The sequence below is a fragment of the Terrapene carolina genome, unplaced genomic scaffold, assembly GCF_002925995.2.
Source record: "Terrapene carolina triunguis isolate 2854851 unplaced genomic scaffold, T_m_triunguis-2.0 Scaffold67, whole genome shotgun sequence".
NCBI lineage: Eukaryota > Metazoa > Chordata > Testudines > Emydidae > Terrapene > Terrapene triunguis.
Window position 1 is genome coordinate 26,174,495 of NW_020664418.1, and position 17,738 is coordinate 26,192,232.

The following is a 17,738-nucleotide window of genomic DNA, read 5'->3' on the forward strand; positions in this document are numbered from 1 at the left end:
GAGCTGAATCACCTTGTTAGTTGTTTAGTCATCCAGTCCCTAACCAATTATCTCCTCAATTTGGCCCATATGGGGATATTTGCAAATTGCATAGAGGGATGAGTCAGCCTTAAACTAGTCACAGGTTCTTAGGCCTTCTCACTGCATTGTTAGCTTGAGCTGTAACTTGAGTTTTGCACCTAACCTGACTACAGTCCACACAAAAATCTCTAGCTCAATTTAAATGGTGCTTGAAGCTCATGCTAGTTAGAATGGGAATGCAGTATCTTTAATTACAACAAGTCATCAACTACTAATCCAATCACTCTGGGTATGTCTACACAGCAATTTAAGCCCAGGCTCAATCTAACCTCTACCTTGTATCCACACGGCAAATGTGCTAACCTAGGGCTCATTCCCAGGGTCCCAGGCAATGTTCCCTCTATTTTTTTCCATTCATGTGCAGAATAAATTTTGTTATGTGCACCGTGGTGATGTGCGCCACTAGTAGAAACAAAAAACTTAAATATATATTTTTAAAAAGTTACCATAGGTATAATTACTCCAGCCAGGATAGGTTAGGCATTTTAGATCTCACTACTCAAAGAATTAAATTTAAGTGTAAGAGAAATAAAAATTATGAAATGCATAGACCAGTCAAAAAACTAAAATAACACATTTTGAAAGAGTAAAATTGTGCACACACACATACACACACACACACACACACAGAGTGTGTGTGCTGGCTGCTGGGGAAGTTTCTGAGAGACGCTGTGCACTGTCTCTTTAAAGCACTCAGTGAAAGCTCTTCTGCTCCTGAGCCCTGTCCCCTCTCCCCCACTCTGCAGAGATTGGGGGACACGGGCAAGGGAGAGAGAGAGAGAGAGAGAGAAAGCACACGCACACTGGCTGCTGGGGAAGTCTCTGAGACACCGTGTGCTGTCTCTTTAAGGCACTCACACCACCCAGAAGGCTCGTTCAGACCTCAGACCACAGCACTCTCTCCTGCTCTGAGTCCTGAGCCCTGTCCCCTCTCCCCTGCTCTGTGGTGATGGGGTACAGGGGTGGGGGGGAAGGGGACACCCTGACATCAGCATCCTCCTCCCCCACACTTTGCACAGCCAGCAAGAGGGTCCCAGGAGCAGCTGCATGAGCAACGTGGCTGCAAAACAGCAGCGGGGAGGGGCATCTGAACACACGCTGCCAGATGTGCTCTGCTAATCAAGTGCGTGGCACTTGAATCACTTCTGAGAGGCTGCGCGGCTTAGAGGGTACACAGGCCAAGACCCTTCAGGGCTGGAGGGTCTGAGCCCATAGTAAGTTCGGACCTAGGGTCTGAGCCCTATTGGTTTCCTGTGTGCACATGGCTTCAGCTTGACTTGGGTCCTAGAAGTGCTCCTGCGTATCCCAGAGTTCCTGGAAGCAGAGGAGCATGCAGCCAGGGAGCAGCCGGAAGTGCCATTACTGTCTGGCCAAGCATGCTACCCCTTTCAGCTCCTCCCGCAGCAGCGGCTCTGACTCCTCCTCACAGCTGTGTAGAGCTTGCCCAGAACAGGGAGCAAAGTTGACAGGGAGGAGGTGGCTCCCTGTCACTGAGATGTTGGATTAAAAATGCAATGTAGATGGTCAAGCCCAGGATTCCTTGCCACAGGTCAGCTGACTTAAGTCCCACTAACCCTCGGTGTACATTACTGTGTAGACATAGCCTCTGTGAAGGTCTTGTTTTGCAGTGTGATCATTCTCAGTAGGCTTGAGTGGAGCAAGTTGAGTGTACTAACTGCAGTAAAGACAAACCCTTAGATGCTACAGTATGGAACAAAGATGGGTATAAAATTCAGTAAGTGCTCAAAATAAGGTCTTGTCTACACTATAGAGTTTTGCCAACAAAAGTTTGTTGGCGATCAAAAAGCGCTATAACAAGATTGTTATTGCATGTTCACACTACGCTCCCTCTGTCATCAGAGCACGTCCACAGTTGGTGCTCTAGCATTGTGGGTAGCTATCCCATTTCTGCAGTTAGGACTTGTGGGAAGGCGGAGTGGATCGCAGCACATCATGGGGGCAGGTTCAACATCCCATGATGCATTATTTCCATCCCAGCATTCCATGGTCTTCCAACTGCATTTTGTGACATTTTTCATTGGCCTCTGTTTACTACGCGCCCGCCATCTCTGTGTGAAAGGATGGATCCTGCACTGCTCCTGTTGTGGTCACTGTTATGAACACATCGTGGATGGTCATGCATTATATCACGAGCTCCCAATCTGAACAGGAATCAGAGTTGCGCGACCTGCTGTGTGCCATGGAAAGAAACACCAGATTAATTTTTGGCATTCACGGAGCAGCTGCACACAGTGGACTCCTGGGCTTTTGAGCTCAGGAAACAAACACTGAGTAGTGGGATGATGAGCAGTGGCTACAGAACTTTTGGATGTGGAAAGCCATCTTCCTGGAACTATGTGCGGAGCTCACCCCAGCACTACGGCACAAGGACACCAAAATGAGAGCTGCCCTCTTGGTAGAGAAGTGCATGGTGATCACAGAGTGGAAGCTGGCGACTCCAGTCTGCTACCAGTCGGTCGCGAATCAGTTTGGAAGTCGATCGTGGGTGTCACGTTAACATGAGTGAACAGGGCCATTAATTACATCCTGCTACAAAGTACTGAGACTCTTGGCAATGTGTGTGAACTAGTGGATGGCGTTGCAGCAATGGAATTCCCTAATTGTGGAGGGGCAATAGATGGAACGCATATTCCAATTTTGGCCCTGAACGATCTAGCAACAGAGTGCATCAATAGAAAGAGGTACTTCTCTATGGTATTGCAGGCTCTTGTAGATCACCATGGGCATTTCACTGACGTCAACGCAGGCTGGTCCGGGAAGGTACATGACGCACGTATCTTCAGGAACACTGGCCTGTACAGAAAGCTGCAAGCAGGGACTTTCTTTCCAGACCAGAAGATTTTGGGGAGGGGCGGGGAGGGAGGGCGATGTTGAAATGCCCACAGTGATCCTGGGAGATCCAGCATACCCCTTACTCCCATGGCTCATGAAGCCTTACAAGGGAAACCTGGACAGCAGCCAGGAGCACTTCACCAACAAGCTGAGTAGGTGCAGAATGACCATGAAATATATATTTGGTAGATTAAAAGTGCATCTTTATGGCAGATTAGATCTAAGTGAGGAAAACATTCCCATAGTCATAGCTACCTTCTACCTAATCTTTGCAAGGAGAAAGGTGAAAAGTTTGACCAGGGGTACAGCGCAGAGGCAGATCACCTGGCTGCTGATTTTGAGCAGCCTGATACCAGGGCTATTAGAAGGGCACAACAGATGGCAATTCAAATCAGGGAGTCTTTGAGGCAACATTCTGATAATGAGAACCAGTAATGTATATTTCTGTTCACTAATCTGTTCATTATTTTGAGTTTTCTTATTTTGCCTAACACTTGTGATGTTTCCCGAGTGGGATTTACCATAAGTAAATGATTAAACTGCATGCATATGTTTTACTACCAGCAGCTATCACTACATGTGGGACACAAATAAAGACTGGTTATCTTTCAGAGAGTTTGTTTTTATTAAATACCAGTTAACATATACAAAAGGCTTGGTGGGAAGGGAGTTAGCAATGCAAGGCAGTGGATGCTCTCATAGCTGTGCTTAAGTCCAGTTCTCATTTTGGAAGCTGTCCAAAGGGGTGGAGTGAACAGGATACTGAGATGTTCCAAAAAGTTGGAAGGAATGTGTGGGAGGAGTTTGGAGAGGACATGGAAAACAGTTCTGTATTGGCTGCGGGGGGGGGGGGGGGGGGGGGAACGTGAGCACGCATCCGTTCTGACTGAAATGTGATGAGGAACTTCGGCATCTCTGTTTGCTTCTCCATGACTTTTATCATCTGCTCATGGGCCTTTTGAATGTGCTCCACACTCTCCTTTCTATCCCATCTTTCCATTTCTCTCTCTGTGTTCTCTTTTTTCTGCCTCAAGACGATTGGAGCACCCCGCAGAACATGTTCTCCTTGCTCCACCTTGGTCACTTCCTTATCTGATGGAGGCGCTCCGCCGGTGTGTAGGTGGTTCCCCTGAAGGCCACATCTGCATAAACAAGAAACAATAATACACAGAAGCATGATTGTTAGTGTATGCGCAGCACTGAATCATTACGTTAAAATACATCTCTTTTCACATATGAATTGTTTCTCACTGTCCCTGGCAAGCAACAGCTCGGTGAATACTCTAAACATGGTGAGTTTGGCCTGGAGGTGGGGGGTTGGGCATTCAAGATGGGGCAAAGGATCTAAGGTTTTTTTTAAGGGGATCACTGGAGGCGAGTAGGGACAATATTGTAAATTCTGCCACCGTTTTCCACAGGTGGGGATCACTGAAGCAGATATCTCACTCCTGATGGTAAACAAGGATGCAAGGGTGCATCTACTTCATGCATGCAGCTTCAGACCTGGCTCCTATGCTGTTTGCCTGTGTGCCGCTTTGGTCCCTGCACCAGTGATTGTCGATTGGCCCGGGAAAGTTTCCTACAACAGGGAAAGGAACAAAGCAGCTCTGCCAAAGAACCTTCGACAGAGATTTGGCAAATATCTCCAGGAAAGTTTCCTAGCGATCTCTCTGGAGGATTCCTATGAAATCTCAGTGTGCATCAACACACTGTTCCATCACACTGCTTAGCTGCACAGGGAATGTGAAGCACACTCAAACACACTTGTCTTCCACATTTCTATCCCTTCACCCACTTCTACAGGATACAAGGACACCTATATGTCAAATAGGGGGGAGGGATAGCTCAGTGGTTTGAGCATTGGCCTGCTAAACCCAGGGTTGTGAGTTCAATCCTTGAGGGGGCCACTTAGGGGTCTGGGGCAAAATCAGTACTTGGTCCTGCTAGTGAAAGCAGGGGGCTGGACTTGATGACCTTTCAAGGTCCCTTCCAGTTCTAGGAGATAGAATATCTCCATTAATTTATTTATTTATAAGCGAGCGGCATCAGCTCAAAAAGATCACTTACCAGGAGTCTGCTCTCCAGCATCTTGCTCGCCGGAGACGGAGTGCTGGGACTAGCTAGACACCTCCTGCATGGAGAAGAGTTCCAGATTTGCAACACCACCAGACAACCCTGCCGTGGGCTCCACATCATCCTCCAACTCCACCTCTATGCCATGACTTCGTCCTCAGGGTTAGGTCCACTGTTCACCACCTCCAGCCCCGTCAAAGGATCCACAAGGCTGTTGGCAGTGGAGATGGGGTCCCCGCGGGGATGGCGTCCAGCTCCTTATAGAAGCAGCAGGTCTTCAGCGCAACACTTGAGCAACTGTTTGCCTCCTTCGCCTTATGGTAGACCTGCCTCAGCTCCTTTATCTTCACTCGGAACTGCGCAGTGTCCCGATCGTAGCCCTTATTGCACAAGGCATAAGAAATCTGCCCATAGGTGTTGAAATTCCTTCAGCTGGAGCGGAGCTGGGACTGGACAGCCTCCTCTCCCCATATACTCAGCAGATCCAACTGCTCCAACTGTGGTCCAAGCGGGAGACCATTTGCCCCATGGAGCCACCATGGTCAGCTGGGAGACTGTGATGTGAGCTCTCCACGCTGAGCAAACAGGAAGTGGAATTTCAAAAATGGCCTTTAAAGATGGAGGGATGGATGCTTGTTTACCTAGCTGCAGGGCAGCGGAGTTCGAACTGCTGACCTGAGCGGTCAGGATGGGCATTGTGGGACCTCCTGGAGGCCAATTACAGTGACAAAATCAAGCATGGTGTCCACACTGACATTTTGTTGACAAAAACTTTGCCGCAAAAAGCTCCATGCCTCTCATGGAGGTGGTTTTATTTTGTTGCCAAACAGGAGAATTTTGTCAGTAAAAGTGGCATTGTAGTGTGCACACCTCCCCTATTTTGTCGACAAAAGCTGCCTTACTTTCATATCCAACACTAGTATTTTTCTGAATGTTTTTTCACAATATCCAGTATTTAAAGACAATACAACATTGTGCTCATACAGCTTTGCTGTCCAGTGACTGTCATGCTGTTCCTTTCGATTCTTGGCACTGCACAGCTGTATTTGCATACTTTAATTGTTAAATTGTTAAATGCAAGCCTGCAAACTGAACAGTCACCTAACCCCTGTCTCTATTATCCCCATTTATAAAAGGCTATAATTCCCTGTCTCACAAAGGCGTTCTGAGGATTAGTTAATGTTTGTAAGACACTTTAAGAATAAAGTTGAGTCAGTCGAATATGGGTGGATCAACTCAGATATTTGATCATGATATCTTGAGATATATAAAAGTATCTTATCATTCTTCAAATAAAATTTTAAAAAAAGAATAAATAGAGCCCTGTCTGCATTCCCAGTTAATATGCAACCAGATAGGGTTTATACAAGCAATCATTACAGTGACAATAAAATCCATCAGTAATAAATTACAAACTTCTCTTGAAGGTATTAGGTGAAAACCGATTCACAGTCAATAACTTTTTGCAGTTGTTTGTTTATATGGTGATATGCATTCATCTATCTACAATGGCCACCAGATACAATCTGATGGCATGAGGGGTAAAATGCTCCACATGTTTTTGAATATTTAATTGCAATGCCCACTGCCAACTAGATATATACTCTTGAATATCAGCAATTATTATTGACAAGAATTACTTACCTTTGGAAAGCTATCAGACTGTTATAACTCAATGCAATAAGATCATACAGCTGGTAGATAATTCTGAATTTAACTAATATAAATCATAAAACAATATGTAGGAAGAATCCAGTATTTTGGGAATATGTAAACAAACTTACCACTTTGCATTCTAGACTATACAGAGGATTAATACAGTTGCTCCCCCTTAATACATTCTCTGGTATAAAACTGCCAGCCTCAATTTGTGTTAAATTTGCAATTTGAATTTACAGTTGTAGGGGGAGAAGGTGGGAAATCTCATTTGCTTCCTTTAAATTCAAGGCCCTACAGTGAAAAAGACTGTCAGAAATAAAAACTGTCTCAGCTCTGATCATTCATGGGCCTCTGACACTTCTTTTCATTATTACTTGTGGCACCTTAGAGACTAACAAATTTATTAGAGCATAAGCTTTCGTGGGCTACAACCCACTTCCTCGGATGCATATAGAGTGAAACATATATAGAGGAGATATATATACACACATACAGAGAGCATGAATAGGTGGGAGTTGTCTTACCAACTCTAAGAGGCCAATTAAGTAAGAGAAAAAAAGCTTTTGAAGTGATAATCAAGATAGCCAAGTACAGACAGTTTGTTCTCACACTTGCTTCTTATCAAACTGTCTGTACTTGGCTATCTTGATTATCACTTCAAAAGCTTTTTTTCTCTTACTTAATTGGCCTCTTAGAGTTGGTAAGACAACTCCCACCTATTCATGCTCTCTGTATGTGTGTATATATATCTCCTCTATATATGTTTCACTCTATATGCATCCGAGGAAGTGGGTTGTAGCCCACGAAAGCTTATGCTCTAATAAATTTGTTAGTCTCTAAGGTGCCACAAGTACTCCTGTTCTTTTTGCAGATACAGACTAACACGGCTGCTACTCTGAAACTTTTCATTATTGTTTCCCACATACTACAGTTAATATATATCCTGCTCAAAAACAAACTAGAACTACTCTTAATGTGGGTGGACCCTACATCCATTGCCCTAATTAAGTAGCAGAAATTCCTTGGGTATCGGATACAAATGTGGAGAGGATTTAAAGTGGCAAAAAGTATTCCACATGCTACAGCTACTCAGTTTAAATATTATGGGTTTGATTCTAATTGACACTAATCCATCTTTGAGTGAGTGCAAGTCACACTTACAGTCACTTTAAGACCCCTTTAACAGCGCCAGAGTGATGTCAAGGGGCTTAGTGTAAATAAGAATCCAAGCCTGTATCTTTGCACAACTGATATTTGATAAACCCCTTATATTTTGACAATTTTGAACAAAATTGAAAGTAGGGAAAACATTTGTCTCTTGCTGAATCAGGCTACAGTTACATTAGTTTAGAGATACTATTAAGTAGTTGGGTTTTGAGGTGATCCTAGTGCAGCATCACAATTCAAGCACTGTTCTGCTAATTTCTTGTTTCGGTTTGGTTTATTAAAGTGTTCATGTGGTCAAACAGTAAAAGATTCCCAGCTTTCCTTTTTAATCCTGGCTTAAGACAGGATAAACATATTTATGGCACTAAAAATCTGGCACCAAGTACTTTTTTAAAGGTGTTTAGGTGCCTAAATAAGTGTAAAAATCTGGCCCTTACAGCTTGGTCTTGCACCCCTAAACTCACAAAGTTTTGCCACTGCTTCTGTAGGAACAGAACTGGACCCTTTGTCTCTTTTTCACCACACTGCTCTCATACCATTTTCTTTCCAGAAGAACCTTGATTTCCTTCTTTTGTATTTTTCCCCATCAGTATTGGTCTATCTCCTCTGTGTAATATAGTTAACAACTTACACTTCACTTTTTTTTTTTCTTCAAAAAGTCATAGGAAGGTCAGTTCAAATACACATTTTTAAGGCCCCAATCTTGCAAAAACTTAAGCACGTGCATAACTTTACACACAAGAAGAACAGGAGTACTTGTGGCACCTTAGAGACTAACAAATTTTAGTAAGGTGCCACAAGTACTCCTGTTCTTTTTGCGGATACAGACTAACACGGCTGCTACTCTGAAACCTTTACACACAAGTAGTCCCACTGAAACCAATGGGGACCATTCATACATTTAAGACTTTGCAGGATCAAACCCTAAGATGCTAAACTCTTTGAGACAAGGACCTTTTCTTTGCATGCACTAGTATGGTGCCTAACACAATGGGGTCCTGATTTTGATTTGGGCCTCTGTTACAAATATTAAATAATAAAATCTTGAAAGTACCTCAGCTGCCCATCACCTAGAGCCTATGTGCTGCAAAGCTGTTCTAACCCTTTTATCTCCAGGCACAATTTTGCTGCCCACAACTTCAGAGCTCACCCATACTTCAGTTTTGAGCATGGTATAACTTTTATGTGAAATGTCAATTTTCTTTTCTTAAATTTGCAAAGATGTTGAAATTCCCATCAATATTAATCTCAGTTTCTGTGGAAGGGATGAAACAAACACATTCTGATTGTTACCAATTGCATGCTGGTAAATGCCAGCCTACACGCAATGCACTTACTTTTTTTGTTCTTTCCAGTTTATTTGCTCCTTGTTCAGAAAATGAGCCTTCATCCGGTGGCACTGTTAGGCGTAATCTACAGACATTCATCTAGAAAGGAAACAAAGGTTTTCTTTCAGTTTTAAGAATGCTAAGAAAAATCATTTTAATAGACTCCTCTGTAAAATAAGATGTGCTAGCTTTCAAGTTTTCATCCATGCCACAAACAATGAAAAAAGTTACTTTTTAATGGCTGGGTTTTTTAGCTGGCAAGAACTAATTCAAGGAGAACATTACATACCTGAAATAATAACATGCTGTTGACTGAAATGGGCTTTTGCTATGTTCACCCAAATGACATTGAGAACTGAAATACACTAACACTGAAAATAGTTTTCTTCAGTTTCTCTGCTTTGATTGCAATTTGGCACATCTTTGATCTTTAAAATGGGAGATTCAGTATCTAAGAACACAAAATGCTTTCTAGAACAGACCCTGTTTTTATGTTGAGGACATACCAATAGCTTGATCCTGGAAACGCTCATGAGTTTAGTTCCACTGAATTCAATGAGATTAATCACATCAGTAAATTATAAACATGGCTAAAAGTTCATAAACTCTTTCATAAAAAAGTGTAATCAAGGTCCCTCTTCCTACCTGACCTTGGAAAAGTCACTTCCTCTTTGGTGAAACGGGGTTAATAATACTGTTTTCCCCTCACATTGTTTCCCTTTGTTGTCTGTTTAGATTGTAAGCTCTTTGAGGCAGGGGCTGTCTTTTACTACAAGTTTGTTCAGTGCCTAGCATGACAGGGCCCCAGTCTTGGCTGGAGCCTTTAGGTGCTACAATAAAAAGCAAGAATGATTCCTAAGCAATAGATACCAACTGTTGAAATGCAAAACACACTCTGTCCAAACTAAAATCCCATACACTCTCTCTGACATCTCCTTGTGGATGTCTAGCTGTCAGCTCAAGCTCAACATGGCTAAAAGAGAGCTCTTAAATTCCCCCCCCCCCCAAAATCCTCCCCCTCTCTCTCAGCCACTATGGACACCACTACAGTCCTACCTGTCACTCAGGCCCATAATGTGGGTATCATCTTGGACTCTGACCTCTGTGTCTAATTCTTCACAATTCTTTGTGCATAACATGTCTAAGATACGGCCTTTCCTATCCATCCACACAGCTAAAATGTTCCTCCAGGCCCTCATGCCTCAATTACTGCAACATCCTTTTCTCTAGCGTTGACAAATGCAATCCTGTTTCACTCCTATCCACTGAAATTGCTGCTGCATAGATCATTTTCCCAGACTGTTGCTTTGACCATTTCATCCCTCTTTGCATCCCTCCATTAACTCCCCCTGCTCGGTCACTATGAACATAAGCTACTTGTCTTCACTTTCAAGGCCCCTTAGATCCCTTTAGATCAGTGATACTCAGACCTCAGTGGTTCAGGAGCCAAATTAGCGATCAACATTACCCAGAAGAGACACCGTAGCATGAATTCATTGTTTCATTTACTATAGTGCTATATATTCATATTTCAACAGTATGACAGGAAATGTTTAGTTTTTACTCTCAGCAAAATGACTGACCATGTATTATTTTATCAACTACAGTTGATTAATAACATTGTAAAAACATCCTGATTGGTTAAGAATTAAATCACAGTGTTTTAATATCATGTGCTGCAAAGAGCTGCAGGAGACACATTAAAGAGCCACTTGTGGCTCGCAAGCGAGCCTCAGTCTGAGTATCACTTATTTAGATCTTTAGATCCATTTGCAAAATTTATATATTTTTTTTAAATACAAAAAGAGCTCAATGCCGTTAATCAGCATTCAATATCAAACCTACAACAAGAAGCCAAAGTGCATGTGATGAAGGAAGTTAAATTTGGTAAGGAAACATTTTAATTTCCAGTTTCCAAAGGAATTATAATAAACAATGTGATTTATTTTTAATGATGAATACAACCTTGACTGTGTCCACATATACTGGCTTTTGACATTGATTAGGTGGTATCTGAAACTGTCATTAGAAGAGAATTCCAGATTCTTCCTTTCAGCCATTATAACAGAATTTTAAGGCACTTCCTGTTTTTAAGTTAATAACCATACCCTACGCTACTAAACTCCTTGACTTTGGAGTTTATTGGCACAAAATATGATTATCAGGAAGCCCATTATACACTTCTTCTCACCCTTTTTTCCCCATCCCTTTAATTTTCACTTTCCACTGTTCTTTCCTCCCATCAACTTAGCAAGGCTCTTCTCCCTAATACATATTTGTTTACAAGCATGAACCAGAAGGGAGAGGCTGGCAGTCTTCCAATATAAGCAAACAAAGACAAACATTTATGATTGTTCTTGTGGAGACAAGCACCTTCCTGACCTGTAGGACAGCAAGGGAAGACAAGGGAATTTAGGGGGTTGCAAGGGAAGGTGATGAAAGAAAGGAGGCCAAATCTTGCTCCCACTGATTTCAGTGGGAGCAGAACTGGACCAGACAGCATTGAATGCAATCTCCCTTTCAGTGATTTGACAACCTGTATTTCTTTGATTTTAGGTATTTTTCTAGTTCACTGACAAGAGAACGAGAAACAGAAGCATACACCATCTTTGAAGCAGGCAAAGAGCTTGGCATTCAACACAGGAGCCAGTGAGCATAGAGAGATTATAGCAGTTGATTTAAATATTCACAGTACAGTTATTTGTCAGTAATCATACTGAAATTGTACAAGTCCCCGTACACTGATTAGTGAACAGTGACTGTCTGCCAGAGTACAGGTAATGGGATTCACATGCTATTTGGTTACTGCACCCAAACAATAATTATGCAGACCCACAATCAGAGTGCAGGAAACTGAATAACTGGGAAGAGTAATAAATTAGGGTTAGCAAAAGTACAGCATCCCCAGCTCTTTGACTGGTTCTTTCATTGGCTCTTTGGTTGGGTGAGACCATTCCGCTTTGGTATTTATATTTTTCTTTCTCCTCTTTTCTTTTTCTTTAAGTTTAAAAAAAATTCAGGGTAGCACCCTTTTCATACTTCATTCTCTATTATCCCCCCAAAACATTACTGTATTTATATTACCATAACACCTAGGAGCCCTTCTTTTCGCTGCCCTTCACTTCCCTATCCCCTCAGCCTCATAGCAGTATGCATATGCACACACTCCAGGAGATCATATTTTCATCAGTATTTCTGCCATGAGTACTGCAAGCAGCAAAGTGAAAGAAACTTTACTGTTTCGCATTTCAGCTTGTAATGCTCACAGAATACTAAAGGCCAGACTGTTGTAGAGTTTGTCAGTTGACAAGACTGGGATCCTCCATCAAATTCTACAGACCCTTTAGGAGACATAGATGAAGAAACTGCACGTCATCACCCTGCAGAAATGGAATTTTACCAAACAGGACTGTACTTAGACTTTCACAATCACCATACATCCCCAATTAAATCAGAACCATGCACCAATCCCAACATCTCTGCAAATGCCACAGAAAACAAGCACACATTTTCAAACAGAACCAGTCACTAGCCTTTTGGAGGAACACCAGCCTGAGGGTTTGTCTCAAGGGACACACGAAAGAAGTAGCTGCATGGCGCCATAAAACAGATTGGGCATATACTCACAAAATTTCACTTGGGATCCCAGAATCTCTGATGCCACAAAGCATTGAACCAACTCTCCATTCAATTTTAATAGAAAGTGTAATTGAAAGATTTTTCACACAGCTACATACACATCCCCAGATCCTCAGCTGATGTTGCCTCTTAGGGAGGTAGTGCTTTGCATCATTTGTTCGCAAATTTATTGGCCAAAAGAAGGAACAACTGTGATGGGCTCCAGAGGGAATCAACCCCAGCACCCTTCAGCTGTGGGGATGGTTGCAGAAATGCCTCAGAAAAGGACGGGGTACCTCAGATAAAGACTAGGGAGAGACTGACCTAAGTGCTGAGTGAAGGGGGGAGAAATATGACTGAGTGAAGAAGAAACGGACAGAAACACTGGGGTTATGTGGAAAGACTCTTTCAGTTGTTATAACAAGTACGGTGTTGCTGTAGAGCTTGTAGCATAGACATACTCTGAGTAGGCAGCCAAGTTAGGGACTGGAAGCACTGGCCCATCTACCTCCATGTCATCAACAACAGGTTAGAATGAAATTGATCGTATCATGCTATTACTGAACTCCTGGTAGATGTAGGGGTGTAACTTTGGTTTTATAAAGAATCAGAAACAATCTAAAAAAATCCATAACTTGTAAACTTTATAATTAGCAGTAACCACAGTTTTAAGAAACTACTCAATGATTAAAGTAACCCCAATTTGACCAATACTATGTGCCCACTGTTTACTCTGTGATAACCACCAACCCATGAGCAATATTCCCAGAGCTACTCTGGATGTCATCTGTGAGACTGATGCACACACAGGGAAGCAAAGACTGGTTCACTCCAGCTCTTAACATTAGTTTGCCAAATGGAATGGAAGTTAACAATTAGAGACAAGCTTATCAGCTTCTAAGAAGCTAGTAGGTTATCACCAATGATAGTTTGTTGCAATATAGAATTTAAAAAGAAAACACTGAAGGTTAGTTTAAAATTTTAGAGTATATTAAAAAAATATAGGGCCCCACTTCCACAATCCTTATTCACATTGAGCAGCATACTCCTTGAATAAGCAGGGGTCTGCTTTACACAAGTAAGAGTAACTGATGCAAACCCTGAACGATTATTTTGACAAATGTTCTGCAGACTTTTTTTTTAAAAAAGCAAAATACTAGTGAAATATGTGGAGCCAGAATGCCAGCAATAGGGTTAGAATGACCAAAATGATATTTTTTTTTAGCAAAATAATTAATATTTGTCTATTGATAATCTGTCCTATCCTAAAATCTCCATACTGCTCCCACTGGAGAAAGATGCTCAATATTGACCCAACTACTGAAAATGGCAAAATTCCCACTGACTTTAGAGGGTGTGGGATCAAAAAGCTGGAGAGGTTTTCGATTATGCCAGCAAAGATACAATTGCTTCTGGCACTCAAGTGGTTTGGGGACTGGAATTTTGTCGAGTAATTGCCTGCTGCTTGCCTCCATAGCCTATTTTTTTTGTTAATCTTTACTTAATGGTTGAAGCTTAAGAACCACTCACTCTGCATAGGGTCGGAAGTTATTCTAAACTTCTGAAGACAAGACAAGAAACAAGTCTCTCATTTCAGTCAGTGCAAAAAGATTAATCTGGTGATAAGGGACTATTGACAGACAATCCGTGGAAAAAAATGTAATTATAGCCATCTTAGATTCATCTCTAAAATAATATGATTAATGGACACTTTTCCTGTGATAGCTGGGACTATGACATCTTGTCTTGGGTGTAATTTTACTTAATTTGTTATTCTAAGTGTTTTCATTCCCTTGTTTCAATAACCATGTTTGGGAGCTAACATTTCACTACAAAAGAGAAAGGTACTACTCTAAAGAGTTTTACTTGCAAATTAATTCTGTTGTTCCCACTAGAAAAAGGTACTGTATTCTTACAAACTACCAAAACTACGTATGTTTACTTTGTCCTGGAATATGTGCTAGAGTAGATTAAGTTAAAAAAACAAACAAAATTTGTATTCTAAAATATATTCTCAATATTAACCTGTTTAGAAGAAAGATATCAAACATGAAACTTATTATGAATAGTGAGGATGGGAATCACTTTATTCTAAAGAATTAGGAAATAAGGCCACATTACACTATGTAACTCTCCATTAAAATATCTAATTTCCTTATTATTACTATAATAATAATTGCAGTTTTCAAAGCTTTCTAATTTTCAGTTTTAACAACTTTGCTTCTCACCCACCATGAGTCTAAGTTTGTGTACTCCTTATATTTGTGATGAAGAGTGAATTCAGAGAGTTAACTTGCTCCTAGCATACAAAGGCAGATGACTTTGTTACAGCAACTTCACCAGTCTCACTGGTTACTGTATGCAACAGGTGTCATGATAACATTCCTCACTGGTTTTGTTTTCTCTGATGAACAGGTGGGTGTTGCTGTTAGATGAACAGAGAACTATTATGTATTCCAAAAACAGTACAGACTTGAAGAAGAGCTCTGTGTAAGCTCAAAAGCTTGTCTCTCTCATCAACAGAAGTTGGTCCATTAAAAGATACCGGCTTTGCCTACACTAGCACTTTGTCAGCAAAACCTTTATTGACCACAGGTGTGAAAAAACACCCCCCCGACCAACATAAGTTTCACTGTCAAAAGCACTGGTGAGGACAGCCCTATGTCACTGGGAGAGCATTTACCACCGATATAGCTACTGCCACTCGTTGAGGGTGGTTTAATTATGCCAGCAGGAGAGGTCTCTCCCATCGGCATAGAACGGCTACACAGGAGACCTTACAGCAGTACAGCTGTGCCGCTGTAAGGTCTGTAGTGTAGACATACCCATTACCTCACCCACCTTGTCTCTCTAAAAACATTACAGTCACACAACACTGGTTTGTAATGACAAGCTCATCACCTGATCCTTGTTGTTTTTATTGCCACTACAGCAGGTAAAGAATGTGTGTCCTCTCATGATAACAGCATATGTTGTTATACTACTGAAAAAGCTATTTAAAGTAGGGTGGGCGTGGGAACATTCTTGTCACTATATCTGCCAGAATTTTAACAACATTTAGAAGAGTTGCCAAGCAGATTCATAAATCATCATTACTGATCTTATCTTGATTGTGAAAGATTCCAACATATTTAAATATTGTTCTATTTAAAAGGCTCATGGGTTTAAATGAGCCTTTTAAATAGCTAGCTACATCATCTAAGGTATTCATTTAAGCATCCTTAATCTGTAGTCATCTGAATGTGAAAGTCCTTGATTCTTTAAATCCAGCTGGATGTTTACAAACAACCACACACAGAATGGCACACCTCCCCTCCTGGAAAAACTAGAGCCACAATATTATGACTAGTAAAAGAAAACCTCATTGTAGAGCCCACAAAATTTGACCCTGTTTTCAGTAGATAATTAGATTGGAACAGAAACAAAGATGAAGCACAGATGGGGGGGGGAGAGGAGGGGAGAAGTCTGCCAAAATACATAGAGGGAAAGTTTGTGCTCTAAACTAATTAGTGAAGATTAAAACAAAAACAAAACACACACACACACACACATTATTTTGCAGTATCCTGCAATATTTTCTTTGAACTGTTCTTGGAAATTGTGCATTGTCAACCTTGATTTTGCTGTCAAGTATGTTCTCTATCTAAAGTAGAAACATTAATTTTGAAAAAACGTAACATGAAAAAGAAAAGCACAGGTCCAGATCCTCAAAGGGAGTTATACTCCTAAATACCTTTGAGGATCTGGGGCACAGTGGGTGTTTCTCTTGAGACCAATACGCTTTCTTTTACAGCTCTAGTCTTTGCCATGCAATAAAACATATTTTCGCACATTTTTCCTCTAGTCAAAAGGGAAATCATTAGTAAACTACATCTTCCTTTAAGCATGTATAGCTAGAGGCCAAACACTGCTGGGCAAATATATGTTCTGCCCTTTAAAAACAACCCTTATTAAATTATGTCCATTAAACCAAATCACACTTCTTTCTGTCATTTGCTCTCTTCTGTAGTCTTTGTCTAAGCCTGCTGGCTACACGGAATAGAAATGGGGAACTAGACTTTTGCCCTACATTGTAAAAACTCCTTTAGCGAATGGGGAAGAAGAAGAGAGTCGTGGACTTCTGTTGCGCTCTCCAGAGAGCAGAATGCCTGTAGTCTCTCCATTCCTCAGCGCCAGCACTGGCCGAGCCTGCTGTTGCTAACCGGACCCCACACTCTAGGGCTCATTGGAGAGTCAGGATTTGGGCAGCCGATTGAGGCGGGATGAGGGTGAAACAGCAGCAAGTTCCCTAAGCAAAGGCGAGTTTAAGGCCATGCACCCACCTCTACCCGAAATCCCAGCTAAGCCAAGCGGGAGGCAGCCCCCGCACCATGCCACAGACGGAGCCTGACCCACCCGGTGCCTGGTCAGTGCCAGTGGCACAGTTATCCCGAGGAGCGGCCCCAGGCCCGGCTTCTCCCGCAGCTGGGGGTCAGCAGCACCGCGCGGGAAGCAGCCCGGGGTGGGGGCGGACCCCCAGGCCGAGCTGGGCAGGCTGAGGGGCCGCAGCGGGGAGAGGGCTCCCGGGTGACTCACCCGCTTCTTGCCGGGGCCGCTCTCGCCGGCGGGCGGCCTGGGGACGGTGGCGGTGACGGTGAGCGCGGAGCTGTAGCGCAGCATCTTCCTTGGCCGCCTTCCGCGCTCACTGACTCGCGGCCGAGCTCCGGCCAGGGGTGGCAGGTGCGGCTCCAGCCAACGCCCCGGGGAGGGGCCGCCGCGCCGGCCTGACGAGCGCGGTGCTCCCCGGACTCGTCAGGCAACCAGCGTTTTATCGCTCGGCCGGTGTCTAGCCAGCAATGCCGCGGGGCGGCCGGCGTGTTAGCGTAGGGGTGTGTGTGTGTGCACGGGGCATCGGTGTGTAGTGCAGCTGTGTGCACAGGTGCCACGGGGCATGAGTGGGTGTGTGCGCACGGGGTAGTT

At 42.8% G+C, this 17,738-nt stretch overlaps 1 protein-coding gene across 1 annotated transcript in view; it reads right to left on the reverse strand.

Moving 5' to 3' along the window:
• Positions 1 to 17,375, reverse strand: part of LOC112110105 (myocardial zonula adherens protein) — an 87,921-nt gene extending 70,546 nt beyond the window's left edge. The window contains exons 1-2 of the mRNA XM_029910748.1: positions 17,355 to 17,375; positions 9,171 to 9,260 (exon numbers count right to left, since the gene is read on the reverse strand). Coding sequence (XP_029766608.1) covers positions 9,171 to 9,260 — 90 coding nt within the window. The 5' untranslated portion in view covers positions 17,355 to 17,375. The remainder of the gene's footprint in view (positions 1 to 9,170; positions 9,261 to 17,354) is intronic.
• Positions 17,376 to 17,738: the final 363 nt, after the last annotated feature.